This window comes from Amphibalanus amphitrite, unplaced genomic scaffold (genome assembly GCF_019059575.1).
Source record: "Amphibalanus amphitrite isolate SeventyFive unplaced genomic scaffold, NRLGWU_Aamphi_draft 001464F_arrow, whole genome shotgun sequence".
In the NCBI taxonomy this organism is placed as follows: Eukaryota; Metazoa; Arthropoda; class Thecostraca; order Balanomorpha; family Balanidae; genus Amphibalanus; species Amphibalanus amphitrite.
Window position 1 is genome coordinate 146,940 of NW_024882957.1, and position 14,845 is coordinate 161,784.

Genomic DNA, 14,845 nt, shown 5'->3' on the forward strand with positions numbered 1-14,845 from the left:
AACACCTCTGGGGGTCGCCCAGAGACCGCAGTCGGGGGGTGGGGGGTGACACACCGACATTGGAAATAGACGAAACTGACGCAGGACGAACGGGGATGACGCAACGTTCCGTGGGGGAACCCAGGGTACCGAGATATGTGTGAAATGGTCCAGCTTGACTACAGTGCTTGACTACAATTTACGTACCTATATAGGAACTGCAATTGTTATAGTAAGAATTGAAGAGGGAAAAAGCGCAAATGCACACAAGCTTCATGCATTTTGTCCATTGCCAATAGTTTTCAGTATGTCGGTAACGTTGCCTTTTTATAAAATGTTTAGTAAATTATGAGGTGGGGTAGTAAATTGTTCCCAAACTTGTAGAGAAAGTTGTTCAACGGCAACTCTACTCTTACATGAGGGACAATCATTTGTTTTCCTCTTCCCAGCACGGTTTTCGCTCAAACCATTCCACCTAAACCGCGCTTCTCACCGTATCGTATCCAGCCACATCCTTTCCGCTACCGACTGTCAAGACATCACTCTCCTCTGTCTCCTGGACCTTTCTAAGTGCTTCGACGTAATCAATCACGTCAAGCTCCTCTCAAAGCTTCAAATCTACTTCATTGATCCTACTTGGTTTTCTGCCTACCTTTTAGGCCACACTCAATCTGTTCTTACAGCTGACGGGCGCGGTAACCACCACCTATCCCGATCCCTTCCCAATCCTATCGGCATTTTTCAGGGATCCTCGCTCGGCCCACTCCTGTTCCAGATCTTTTCAAATGACTTATCCCTGCATGCACCTCAGGCGCACGTGGTACAGTACGCTGACGATACCCAAAGTTTGGTCTCAGGCAAAAAACACTCCCTCCCACAGCTCATTACTATTATGGAACAGACCCTTCCTTCTCTGGATGCTTGGTTCCTCTCCCATGGTCTGAAAGTAAACACCGGGAAAACAGAGTTCATGGTCTGTGGTTCCCGTCAAAATTGTCGCGGCATGGCCCCGGCCCCCGATCACCATTCGGTTCCGCGAGGACATATTGTATGAGAGCCCCACTGTGAGAAACCTTGGCGTCGTGTTCGACAAGTATCTCACGTGGGACTCGCATGTATCTGTCCGCGTCAAAAAGTGCAACGGCATCCTCATCGCCCTGTCTCACGTGCGCCATCAGATCCCCGCGTCACTTCTCCCCATCATAGTCGACGCCCTGGTTCTCTCGCACGTCCGTTTCTGTCAGGCGGTCTTTGGAAACGGCTCTGAAACCAACATGCAGCGCCTCGAAAAGTTTTGAATTTTTGTCTGCGCACTGTTTCAGGTCGGCGTAAATTTGACCACATATCGGACGTGCGAGAGGAACTAGGCTGGCTCACCGCCCGTCAGCTGTATGAATCACAATGTCTCAATATACTTCACAAAATTCGTCATACCGCAGAACCTTAGGATATCGCTTCCCACCTTTCAGCAAACCATGAGCTCCGCTCTAGATCCACCCGACAGGACGCTGCCCTGGCCCTCCCGCGCGTGAGAACTAACGCAGGCAAGCGCCGCTTCCTGTTTCATGTAGTCCGCCTCTACAACTCTGTCACCTGATCTCCGCGACATGTCCGTATCTGCTTTTAAACGCCACGTTTAAAGCGTCATTTTTACAGGTATCATGATCTATCTATGCGGTGGATAGTTTTATGTGATTTTGGTTAGTTTTTGTGCGGTTGAGATGTGATTGTTTCATGCGTCGATTTTAACATGTTCTCTCCCTTTTATTAACACAAGTGACGCGACGCTCAGAATAGCCGGTATTGTAGGTATCGGAGAGTGTTTTGATTGTCAATACAATACAATACAATACAGCTTGGCGCAGCCAACCATGGATTCGACATATTTAGCAGGCTGCTATTTTGTCTAATTTTATTTAACAATGCCCATTGTGCTCGTAAAAATTTGGCTATCAGTAATCACTTCTGTATCACAGCTTCCATCCCTAAGTTCGAAATCTATCATGAGGATGACAAACCACTCTGTAATATTGATAAAAAGCTATCAGTTGTATAAAAAAATGCGTACTGAACAATTGTATTTTGGTTCACATTAGATGATCACTGCGCACACCAACAAGTCGTGTGTTAAAAAAAAAAACACAATATGTCCCTGAACAACAAACAATATCATAAGTATAGGTACCTTAACAGTCAGCATAGGTAAGCATAACCGATTATCGCCATTGAGCATAGCACAACTGACATTTTCCGAAAGAAAGAAGCTTATAAATTTCTCTCTAAAACAGCGTATTGCAACAACCAGACACCTCATCGGTCTTGGCGTCCGTCTCCCTGAGTGGCTGCCTCTGTCTGTATCTGGCTGTCTTTCTCTTCTCTCCTGTCTTATCCCTGCTTATCTCTGTCTTCTCTCTCTCTCTCTCTCTCTCTCTCTCTCTCTCTCTCTCTCTCTCTCTCTCTCTCTCTCTCTCTCTCTCTCTCTCACACATACGCATACGCATACAGCTTGGGAAGTTGGAACGCACTTTTACAAAATGCTTCAATCGTTAAATGGAAAATAAATATTTTCAGTTTTACGCAATATTTCCCGTCGAGTTTGTCTTATTATCTCCTCAGCATTCTTGCTGTACTCGCTGTTGCGCTTTACGAAGATCCAGTCCATTGTCAGTCGCATGGCGATGTAGCCCTGCGACTCCATCAGATCACGCATCTGGTCCATTTGCGGATTGTACGAGAAGAGCAGCAGGTTCTCCACTAGTAATATCTGCGAAAACGACCAAATGTTACACGTTGAGTTAGGCATTTAGCAGGAACAGCGGAAACGGTGCTGAACTGTGCCGGCTTATTCAGCGCTAATATATACGATCTTAATCCAATGAATGCCAATGAGCCGCTGAGCTTAACACGGGGCAACGTCATGAACAGTAGAAGAAATGGACAGCTATTCTGCTATGCCGTTTGTAGTCCTAAAGCCCCAATAAAAACTTGTTTTGTACACCAGCCGGATGCCAAAGTTTCCGTCGCTCACAGCCCCCCAAAATAACTAGAAATATGTCAATAAAGAGCGCCACTGTTCGATTTCCGGGATCCATTTGCTCATGTTCATCTCCCTCACCTTGATGTCCAGCTCGTTCCAGGGAATGTGAGCCAGCACGCCCATTTCGGGGCCCTCGATGTCCAGGCTGAAAAAGTCCACTGACGTGCGGTTGAGCGCTCGCAGCACGGCGGCGATTGGTACGCAGGTGGCGCGGTGCTGGCGCGGTGGACGGGCAGTGTTGACTACGTTCTGTTCCTGGCTTCGTAGACGGTCAGCTGTGAGACCGTCTTCGACAGTACCCGATTCACCGCGTGAAGTCATGTGAAAAACCGTCTGTAAACACAGGTCAGGTCAGGGTAGCATCAAAGACAGGTTTTGAGCATGGTTATAGGAAGCAGCAAAGAGGCATATTGCCGTAGATATCAGAAAGGCTGCAATTTATAAACCAGGTTTACAATTTAAGACTTCAAATCCACACTATCGTCTCCTCTCATCGCTTTTACCCATCTAGCTCCGTCCCTTAAGTTTTCTTTCTCCCTCTCTCCTCCTGTCCCGTCCTCTCCCATCGCCTCTCCCCTCTCACCGTGAACGGCCCCGCCGTGTGGCTGAGACAGGCCTGCAGTGCCCAGGCCCGGCGCCGTTTGGAGACCAGCCGCTGGAAGTTGCTCTCGGCCGGCTCCACCAGCAGACCCGTCCAGCCGAACCGACGCTCCAGGACGAGCGTGTTGGACAGACGCTCTCCGTCCAGCGCTCCCGACTCGATGAAAAAGCCGCCAGTCTGCGGCCACAGGGACACTTGAGGTCACCAAATTGGCCCGTTTCCAGTGACGGCATTTACGGCGTAAAAAGCGGCCGATCGCAACGAAACTTTCCTTACCCCTGAGTTGATCAATTTTACACATACCCTGACAATTTCATGACCCTGACCCAAATGATCTTTGAACTGTGACCTATTTCTCGGGACCATGTTTGGCCGGAATCGCGATTCGGCGTATGTCTGTCGGCTCACATTATCTGCGCGTTTGCAGTCTTTTTGTGGTAGTAAACGTTCAAACATATGAAATGATGTTGGTCCTATGCAATATGATGGATGTCAAGGTCACGTAAAGGTCAGGTCAGGTCATTCACCTTTGATGACCTGGGTTCACTTTTCGAGTTTTTCATGTTTCTAGGCTCAAGTTAATAGAGCTGATTTCGAATTTAGCAACCATTTCAACAGTTACGAAGTAGTTTTGGTGCCTTCGTATTATACGAAGCTGTCAGAGGTTGTTGACACCTACTACACCTTGACAGGACGCCTACTGGTTGACCTGACCTGACCTGACCCGACCTGGCCCAAATGCATCAATAGGTACATCATCAGTGATCAAAAATGACATGAAAATTTCTGATCAGCACCCCGAAAACCCCCGTTACAACCTCACTTTACGAAGTTCTGATAAGTCCTAATTTTCCCGACTTTTGGGTCATTGACCTGACCTGGAAGGTCAACCAATGACCTAGAACCTTAAAAATTTGTTATCAGCGGCCTCCTCTCGTCACGGGCAACACGCTTGTTTTTTATTCGCTAGCTCGATCAGGGACCAAATGGCAAGGGGAGTGGTCCAACGGACTTCTCCCCTCCCCCCCCCCCCCGCCTATACGTTCGCGGCTGGCAAAACACCAATACGAGCGAGTGTTAACATTGTGCATCTGTTTCATTTTTTTGTGCATAGTACGCAACATTTATCTTCCAGGACAGACTGATCTTAGCTCGCTCACCTTGATATCCCTCCCTTCTCAATTCTCGGAAGGCAGGACGGCGCGGAAGGTATCGTACCTTGTTTCGCGTGAGCGCCTGCACAACTCGTATCTGCTCCGCCTGTCCCCAGCACTCATCGTCAGGCTTGCTCAGGTTGTAGGGAAGGGAGCTGGGAGGCCATAGTCGCGACCTCACCCAGTCCACCAGGGCAGGACTGTCGGCAGGCACGTCCGCTCGCATGTGGAGCCGGCGGATGTCTGTGAAATGGGGAAAGACTTCACGACGAGGCGACAACCGACAAAGGGAGTGGGGGTAGCGTCAGAGTCAAACACCATATGAAGTGTCGACTGTCGGACGCACCCTGACCGCTGAAGGATGTGATCATGCATGACACAGTTTTAATTAACTTGAATTTCGACATTACGTCTATGGATAGCATTATGGAAAAAATGTACGTGCACTGTACAGACACTGTTATTCCATCGATTGTGGCAGTTTTCCTCCCTCTCCCCTCACTTCTCAATCCTGACTGTGGATACTTTTGCAGACATTGTGCCCAGACAGTTCTACATACCCACAAAACACAAACGCTTTTTATCTGCGGGCTGAAAAACTAGATCGGCAGTCAGGGTCTCGCATGTGATTAGCGTGACTGCCAAAAAGCTCCTTAAGAAGAAATATTTTAAGCCTTTTTTACAGCACTTTTTATTTATTTATTTATTTTTTAGCATGAATTTGAACGACGTGGCAATGCTAGTTAACTCACCTATTACCCCAGAAGATGTCATCCATGCCACAAGGATGAGAGTGACCAGCAAGTCCAGAACGTGGTGTCGACCTGTAACGCATCCAGAGAGCATCCCTATACTAAAGGCGGTAACAAAGACGGTAGGCATTGGCATTTTATGAAACTATTGGTAGGCACTAGGCACACACTACACAGTTGCTCAGACTAAGACTGAGTTTCATGATCTGTCGAGTGTCGATAGTCTATTAGAAGATTATTCACTTATCATTAGCAACCGTTCACATGAGGCTGAGCCTAACGACTAATAAAGTCATTGGAAGTTCATCTCTATATTTTTTTCCTCAACAAAGTTAACAAAATACTGTACGTTTGCCGTTATCATCACATTGTGCTATCTTATTCTTTGGAATCAATTATTTAGCTGTTCTTTAGAGTTACCTATTTGCTGCTCTACGTGTTTTTCCTAAGCTTTTAAATTAGCCCTCGCCGGACCTTTTGGCTATCTACATACGCGCCGGCCGAGTGGGGGGGGGGGCTGGTACGACCCCTCTCGCCGTTTCGCCCCTGATGGAGATAGAGCGTCACGGAAAAACACGAGCGTGTGCGCCGTTATGACTTATGAGACGCAGCGACTGGTACCCGATTTTAAGGTCTCAGGTCAACTGGTGACCTTTGAGGTCAGGTTAAGTGACCCAAGGCACGGGTTCAGTATTTAAGAAAATAACTTAACCCCCCCCCCAAAAAAAGAACGGTCGCAGAGCAGCGATTTTGGCATTATCGTGTTCGCCTCGCTCAGGTGCGTCGAATAGGTAGTATAATTTTTGTTTGAATGAGGTCAAATTCAGATGTTGACCGGAGGTCATGTCGCATATCATTCGATTCGATAGGTCTTCCCGAGTCTATTGGTGGCTTTCCGAGTCCCTAGCTCAATTTGATCGGGAAGTATTGATGAAAAACTCATGACCCAAGTGACGTCATTAATGACGTCACGCAAGGTCAACAAGCAAAAGTTAAGCATCGTTGTGCAAGAAATCACGATTCAGTGTGCTTGATATAGTTTGAGATCGTTCCCGGCGCTAAAATAACAGTTTTCATTTTTCTCGTTGACTTATAGGTAGTAGTGGAGTCACGTGACCGACCTAACCCCATGTGACCTTAACCCTCGCCCGTATAGGGGGGGGGGGGTCGAACGGACCCCCCATGGTTTTTCGCGAATAACTCGCGTAAAAAGCGGCCGATCGCGACGAAACTTTCAGTACCCTCGCGTTAATCAATTTTACACCTACCCTAAAAATTTCATGACCCTGACCCCAATGACCTTTGACCTGTGACCTACTTTTCGAGACCATGTTTGGCCGGAATCGCGATTCGGCGTATGTCGGCTCGTATTAGCCGCGCGTTTGCAGTCTTTTCGTGGTTTCAAGCGTTCAAACATGTGATATGATGTTTCCCCCATGCATTAGGGTGGGTGTCAAGGTCACCTAAAGGTCAGGTCAGGTCATTGACCTTTGGTGACCTCGGTTCACTTTTTCGAGTTTTACATGTTTCTAGGCCAGTTTTTGGAGCTGAATTCGAATTTAGCAACCATATGAACATTTACGAAGTAGTTTTGGTGCCTTCGTAATATGTTACGAAGCTGTCAGAGGCGGTTGACACCTACTTAGGAATACCCGGCAGGACCCCTACTGGTTGACCTGACCTGACCTGACCCGACCTGGACTAAATGCATGAAGACATCATCTGTGATCAAAACTAACATGATATTCGTGATCAGCGCCCCGAAAAACCCTATAGCAGCCACACTTTACGACGTTTTAACAGGTCCCGATTTTCCGACTTTTGGGTCATTGACCTGACCTGCAAGGTCAACCAATGACCTAGGACCTTAAAATTAGGTATTAGAGTTGCAATGTTTCCCCCAAAGGCTGCTACCGGCACCGCCCCGCCCCACAAAAATTTTCTGGGATACCGGCATGCTACCACGCCCCAAGCAAAAACACCACCAAATTACCGGCATACTAAAAACCTGCATTGTTGATTCTAGCTTACCCCTACAAGAGATGCCACATTTTGGCAATTTCAGTAGGTACCCATCCCACCCAGCAGCCACTCTATCACAAAATGTATTTTGCAATGGCTAAGATTGTTGTTCTTACAATTTGATAACCTCTTAGTGTCCAAAGTTTGAATCATATGCTAATAATTTTTTTTGTGCAAAACCAAAAATACCGGCATGCTACCGGCAAGACATGCCAGATACCACGAAAAAACCTGCGGTAGTGAAAAATTACCGGCATGCCGGTAGTGCGGTAGGGAAACTTTGCAACTCTATTAGGTATCATCGGCTTCCTCTCGTCACGGGCAACACGCTCGTTTTTTTCCGCGAAGCTCTAGCTCGATCAGGGGCGAAACGGCATGGGGGGGGTCCAACGGACCCCCCCCCCTTATACGTTCGCGGCTGGAAAAACACCAATACGGGCGAGGGTTAAGGAAAAAATCTGAGATACAAAAGTTGTGAGAACTCTGGAAGATACTACATCTTGTAAGTTTCATCTCCTTGTATAATTTCTCCTGGCACTGAGGGCGTTGCGAAGTTGCGACATCTGAGGACCGTGCAGAGGTTCACTTATGACGTCATAGGTTAGTGATCTGACCTGAAAATGAGGCTGGTGTCACAAGGTGTAGCTTGGATCAAAGGTCAGGCATGCAAAGTTTCAGCTTTCTGTCGCCGGCGTGTTTGGAGCTATCGCAAAAAAAAACATGGGGGCCCGCCCACCCCTCTGCCAGCGAGGCTTAACCCGCGCCCTGCTGGTGACCGAGTGACGGATCACTTTGATACTTTCAGCAACTGATAAAGGCAACAGCACGTACAAAATCTATATCACATAATTTTGATATCGACGGCCTAAGGTCAGATCAATTTTGTGACCTCCCATTTTTTAAGTCAATGGGAGAAAAATGAAACGCAAGTTTTTGTACGAACGTCATTCTAGCTGTCTCAAACACCGATTTTTAAGTAATGGCACACTGAACTGGAAAATGGCACTCGTGACCCCTCCTTGTGTCCTTGAGATCATCTCAGGTCAAGAAAGCTATGCAACAGTTGTTCGCTAATACCTTTTTATGAAGACATACTAGAGCGAGGAAAACACCTTAGATGTGTTCAGCTCGACGATACGGATCGACTGCTAGGTGTAACACAGCCTTTTCTGGCCAGGTCATGACCTTAACCCGCGCGGCACTGGGGTCTCCAGCCGAACGCGCGGCGCTGAGGGGAGGGGTAAATATTAACAACCCACTGCTAACTCAAAAACTAAGGGCCGTAGAAATACATCGTAGGCGGCAATCGAAAGCTCGTAACGAGGAGGTTCATGTGCTTGAAATGTTCTTAACCCGCGCCGGGCCGGGGGGGGGGGGGTGTTTGAACACACACACCCCCTGCGGTTTTTCACACATATCTAGAGCGCCGCCGTTTTTGGCACACCTGTTTGTGCATCTTTTCCGCACATGTGAAAAGTTCAGACCCAGGTTGCTCAAGGTCAGGTCACCATGTCACACCAAGTGACCTCACCTCAGAAAAATTAGAATGCTCGTCATAGTTACCCCGACTGAACGATTGCCTTGAAACTTTCAGCGATTGCTGAAAGTAACAGTATCTATAAAACGTATAACTCGAAATTCTTATATCGATGACCTCAGGTCAGATCAATTTTTCGGCCTCTCCAGTATAGGAGTCAATGGGAGAAAATTGAAAAGCGTCTATTGTGCACGAACGCCATTCAAGACACTCTGAAGCATCGGGATACAGGCAAAATTGACACACTGAACCGGAAAATGGCACCTCTGACCCCTCGTTATGTCCCCGAGGTCATCTCGGGTCACGAATAGTATCTAACAGTTATTCGCTAATAACTTCTGATAGAGGCATGCTAGAGCGATGAAAACGCCTTAGATGTGCTCGGCTCGACGATTTCGATCTCGACTGATTTGCAACATGACCTTTTCCGGTCAGGTCATGACCTTGACCTGGGGTCAAATTTTCAAGTTGACCTTTCAAGGTCAAAATATAGTTCATATGAAGCGTCTCGACGAGAGGAACACGATGCTGGCAAAAGTAATGTAGTGGCTCTTTTGAATCAAAAGTTATTGCCGAAAAAAACACTTCGTAAAAACGGTTATTTTTTGGAGTTTTTGCCCTCTGGAGGCTAAACCGTTTACCTGAAGTCAACTCTGAGGAAATGTTAGCGAAAGAGCGTTAAAAGAGCAATCCAATGCGCTTTTCCGCGGTGCTATACCTAGCTCTTCGGTTCCCGAGTTATGCCGTTGGCAGTTTCCAAATTGTTGAAATAGCCAACATTTTACTTTTACCTTCGGTGACCTCTGTTGACCTGACATTTGACCTGACCCCAAAAAAATGAAATGACTTAAGTGTTTTCGACCTTATTTTGGACGTTCTTTCGATTGCCGCTTACCGCGTGTCGCTACGTGGCCCAGGAACCGAGGGCCGGGGGTGTTCAGACACCCCCGTGCCCGGCGCGGGTTAAAAAGGTCAAATGTGAGGTTAACGTCATGTTAAAGGTCAGGACATGATTATTTGCTCTGTCAGCAGAGGTGAAACATTCGAAATAGTGATTTTTGCCATAAAAAGTTTCTTTCTCTTTCGATGCATACATTTACGGGGAGCTCAGTGGTGCTATTTTCATTTTTTCTGTGATGCAAACTTTGGTCAAAAAACGAAATGGAAAAATTACCTATGGACCATGGACATCTACGAAGATTTTGGACGATATCAAAGCCATTTTTGAACCGATTGACTTGAAATTTGGCATATTTAAGTGAATTTGATTCATAGGCATGCATAAACACAAATCAAAATGTTTTTGAAAAAATATGTTTTTTTTTTTAATCTTAGTTGCTTTCAATACCTAACACGAGATTTTTTTGAAAATGTGAGGGTAAAAAAATTCATATTTTGGGAATCTAGGGTGGTTATTTTCTACAACTCAACATTGTGCGCCCTGTAATATTTAAAAATTTGGAATTGCTTATTAGATGAAAGGAGAAGTTGCTGTTTGAATAGGTATTTCCCTTATTTTGGCCGGAAATCTCCTGTAGTGACGCTATTGAACTGTCATTTTTTTTTCAAACCTTTCCGACGAATTTTGTCAAAAAATTACAAAAGCAGACCTGTCAAATTGATGCAAAAGAGGGTACTGGAAGTTTACTGTTGATAGCTTACGTGGTTTATAAGTTATTGAAAAATCCTGGAGGGGGGAATGGATAGTATATTATTAACCCCTCAGCGCCGCGCGGGCTAACGTGAGGTCAAATGAATTATATTTCATTAGATGCGTCACGACGAGAAGGGCACGATGCTGGTAAAAGTAAGCATGTGCAAAATTTGAGTCAAAGGTCATTGTAGAAAAACTGTTGTAGGCTACAACAACTAAAGCTGTAGCTCAAGGCTATATAAACCAGGTAGAACGCTCCCGACGAAAAAGTGGTGACAAGCGATAATTAGTAGCCGCGACCCTCTTTTGTTCAAAACTATATCCGCAAGCAGCATTTACAGGCTAGCGGAAATCGACCAATCGGCGTTCGGCAATACTCAACGCTGATTGGCCCGATGCTCGTGACGAAATTGCGGGGGACTGCAGCTATTCCCCTATGGCGTTTAATAGACTTACGGCTTTTGAAGGGGATTTGTACCAGTTTTTGTTGGGTTTGAGGCCATTTTTGAGCTTGGATATTCTTTCTGTGACTTTTGACTGTGTAATAACGACATTTAATCATAACATTTCTATATACTACCGGTGTCACATCGACCAAAAAGACCGTAAGTACATGGGATAGACGGACCACTGCTGATGGGGCCACACATGCCGGCGTGTGGTCATCGGAGGCCCATGAGGGCTCGACATAGGCCCTTCATGGGTCGGTATAGGCCCGGTGGGTCCAGTGCAAGCCTATCAGGGGCCGGTGCTGACCCAACAGGGCCCAGTGACATATAATGTAAGGCCGTCTAGGGACGTTGAGGGCTCATGGGGGCCATATAGGACCAATAGGGACCACATAAGCCAATCAGGGGCCATTTAGGCCAATAAAGGCACTTCAAGGGACTTGAAAAGGTCATTCAAGAGCTGTGGTGGGCCCATGAGAGGACGGCACTGGTCCAGCAGGTGCAGTCAGGGGATGTTGTACGGGTTTCTCAGTGGCCCATTTGGGCATATCAGTGACCAATTTAGACCCAGCAGTGGGCTTTGTAGACCTATCAGGGGCTGGTGATGGTTCATCAGGGGCCAGCGTTAGTCCATCGGGGCACGGCATATGCCCATCAGAGGTAATTGCGAGCCCACGCTGAACAATGCTGGCCCTTCAACGGCCCCATGGATCTACATTGACCCATGGGCCATGATGTGTCATGTATGCCCCTATGACAGGCCTACTCAGACCCCTGATGGACGTTCCCGGCCTCTGATGACCCTATGCTGAATGCAATTTAGACCCAGCAGTGGGCTTTGTAGACCTATCAGGGGCTGGTGATGGTTCATCAGGGGCCAGCGTTAGTCCATCGGGGCACGGCATATGCCCATTGCCCATCAGAGGTAATTGCGAGCCCACGCTGAACAATGCTGGCCCTTCAACGGCCCCATGGATCTACATTGACCCATGGGCCATGATGTGTCATGTATGCCCCTATGACAGGCCTACTCAGACCCCTGATGGACGTTCCCGGCCTCTGATGACCCTATGCTGAATGCTGATGGGGCTCTAAGAGTCTCCAATAACCCTTCGTCACCCCATTATTACCATACGCTGGCATTAGGGACCCCACATCAGCCGCAGGGCAGTCCGTACCATGACAGCATGTCTTTTCGGCCGATATTTCATCGGTAATATTTATCAAAATCATGATTTTATGGTGCCATTATATAGGTAACAGTCATAAGAAATATATTTCAACTCGAAAACAGCTCGAAACAGCATATAATTTTAAAGAAACCCCTCCGAAATCCAAAAGCCTATTCGGGTCCATAGAGAATAACTGCGGTCCCCCGCAATTTCGTCACGAGCGTCGGACCAATCAGCGTCGAGTACCGCCGAGCGCTGATTGGTGAATTTTCCGCTAGCGTGTAAGTACTGCTCACGGAACAAGAGTTCGTCGACAATCCTCCACAAACGTCTGTCACCATTTTTCATAATGCTTAACAGCCGGAGCGTACCCCCCCTGCTGTAGCTCTATTCGTTCCTGAGATATGCGCCGGTTGGTCTTAAATTGTCGAAAATTGACCTGGAAATTGGTGCAAACTATCATAGAAAGACACTGTCGCTGACATGCACAGGAGTGACGGTCGCCGATTATCGATACTTACCCACGCTCACCGCCATGACTTCCTCGCCGATGGTTGTTATCCGATCACTAAGCTCTGCTAGCTCTGCTCTGCCCTCGGTGGCGTCCGAGTACCGTTAGGCGGCGGCCGCGACCCGCGGCCATAGGTAACGGCCGGAGCCAAGGCCATGCCGGAGCGACACCAGCGCAACCATCGGCGGCCGGTCGGAACTATCGCAACGTATCGTATGTTAATTAATTCAAATTATTTCGTAACGATATGTTATGTGTGAACGAAAACTACTAAAAAATTAAGAAAAATGCATTTCATGTTATAGCTTAAAGGGACTATCCCACCTTTAACATGGGGTTTGAGTTGAGATAGCCAAGTTTGCGGCGAGGTTCAGAAACCACTATCTATCTAGGTTGCAACCCCCGCGGCCTCTTGGTGTTGAAGAAATTCGTTCCCTTCATTTGAAAATGGGCCTTGTACAAGGCCCTATCTTCAACATGGAGCGACCGTTAGTGTGACGTCACCTCGTTTAGTCATTCTGATTTAAATGGGTTTGTTCGTTGAAAAATCGCTTAAAAGTTGGTCTGAACTTTGTTGTGGGGCCTACAGAGTAAAAAGAATCAGCTTTATGACAGTAATGTGGCCTGGGGAAGGAGGTAATTTTGGGATGTGACGTCACATATTTGAAAGTTTGTGTTTGGAATATGGGAAGCCTAAGATGTTTAATGAAAAATAAATGCCAGAACCGTGTTCCTGGTCATCCAATCTATGAAGTCGGGCACAATTTATAGGTAACTGGTTTTAACAACATTTTAGAAGGTGGTAATTTCATGGTACATCTCGAGCGATGTAAATGGGTATTTCAAGGGATAATTTGAAAAGTAAATAATTGCATCTCTTCAATTAACTTATAATATCATTGTATATGTTACATATTCGCAAAATGCCCCACCGGAATACGAAAGCCCACAAAGTAAGCTTTCTAAAAATGTGTATTAGTCACAAGTCAGTGATGGCTTGCTTTTGACGCGGTTGTTTTCGTTGGCGGTCGATACAATATACACTTGCTATAATTCAATGCGTACAACCAGGGACGTAGCAAAGGGGGGGGGGCGGAAGCCGGAAGGGGCGCCCGCCCCTCTCTTGGGGTTTTCAGGAGGCCCCAGGATGGAATCAGGCCAACGTGGGCCGACGTTGGCCAAAATCACGTCGGAGGCGAACGAAATTCACGGGAATCTCAAAATGACGTCAGAACAATCAGGGCCCTCTGACCAGCCTGACAGCTAGCTAGGGTCCTTCTCACCTCCTGTGAATAACCACTATATGTGGTTGGGTGGAACAGACTAGTGAATAACCACTAGTCTGTTCCATATCGTTCCATATCAAGCTTGCAGTCGGAGTTTCTTCGGCAGATCGCTCCTCCGCTCAAGAATTTGCGTCTTAAAATGTAAAAGCTGTATATACAGAAATCACGCACTGCTTTCAGCATGGCACTTCGGCTGCAAGCTTGAAACGGAACAGAGTATAGTGTGTGTGTCTGACCGCTAGGGCCCCTCTGACTCCTCAGTAGAGAGGAGGTCCTCTGTGGGTAGGAGGCCCTCTGTAGAGAGGAGGCCCCCTTAGAGAGGAGGCCCTCTGTAGAGTGGAGGCCCTCTGATGAGTGGAGGCCCTTTGCAGAGATGAGGTCCTCTGTATAGAGGAATTTTTGTGTATGTAGAGACGAGACTCTTTGAAGAGAGGAGGCCCTATATAGATAGGAAGTCCTCTGTAGAGAGGTGTAGAGACTAGAGAGGAGGCCCCCTCTGTAGAGAGTAGTCCCTCTGCAGATAAGAGGCTCTCTGTGGGCAGGAGTCAAAGACAGCGTCGTATATTAAGTAGAGTGGACTGTGGAGGCCCACTGTAAGCAAATTACCTCCTGGCTTCTGGTCCCTGCTACTCTCTAGTGAGAACTGAGAACTCAGGAAACTGTAAAGAATAGACTCCCAACCGCGTCGCCG

The 14,845-nt window shown here is 47.2% G+C and overlaps 1 protein-coding gene across 2 annotated transcripts; it reads right to left on the bottom strand.

The window, feature by feature from the left end:
- Window positions 1–2,043: 2,043 nt before the first annotated feature.
- LOC122373234 lies at window positions 2,044–13,007 on the bottom strand. Of its 2 annotated transcripts, none has more exons than XM_043351085.1 (6): window positions 12,879–13,007; window positions 5,524–5,595; window positions 4,836–5,014; window positions 3,600–3,794; window positions 3,095–3,349; window positions 2,044–2,743 (listed from the first exon to the last, which is right to left on the bottom strand). In XM_043351085.1, exons 1-6 carry the CDS (start codon window positions 12,892–12,894, stop codon window positions 2,519–2,521), a joined length of 942 nt encoding a protein of 313 aa, XP_043207020.1. In that variant the 5' UTR covers window positions 12,895–13,007; the 3' UTR covers window positions 2,044–2,518. The 2 variants fall into 2 exon arrangements, with proteins under 2 accessions (XP_043207020.1, XP_043207019.1); XM_043351084.1 differs by having other exon boundaries at window positions 4,836–5,032; window positions 12,879–12,975.
- Between the last annotated feature and the right edge of the window lie 1,838 nt (window positions 13,008–14,845).

Coding starts and splice junctions, on each gene's coding strand:
- LOC122373234 (XM_043351084.1), bottom strand. Junction 3,795..4,835: donor AGGCGCTCACGCGAAACAAG/GTACGATACCTT, acceptor CTGTGGCCGCAG/ACTGGCGGCTTTTTCATCGA. Junction 2,744..3,094: donor GGAACGAGCTGGACATCAAG/GTGAGGGAGATG, acceptor TCGTTTTCGCAG/ATATTACTAGTGGAGAACCT.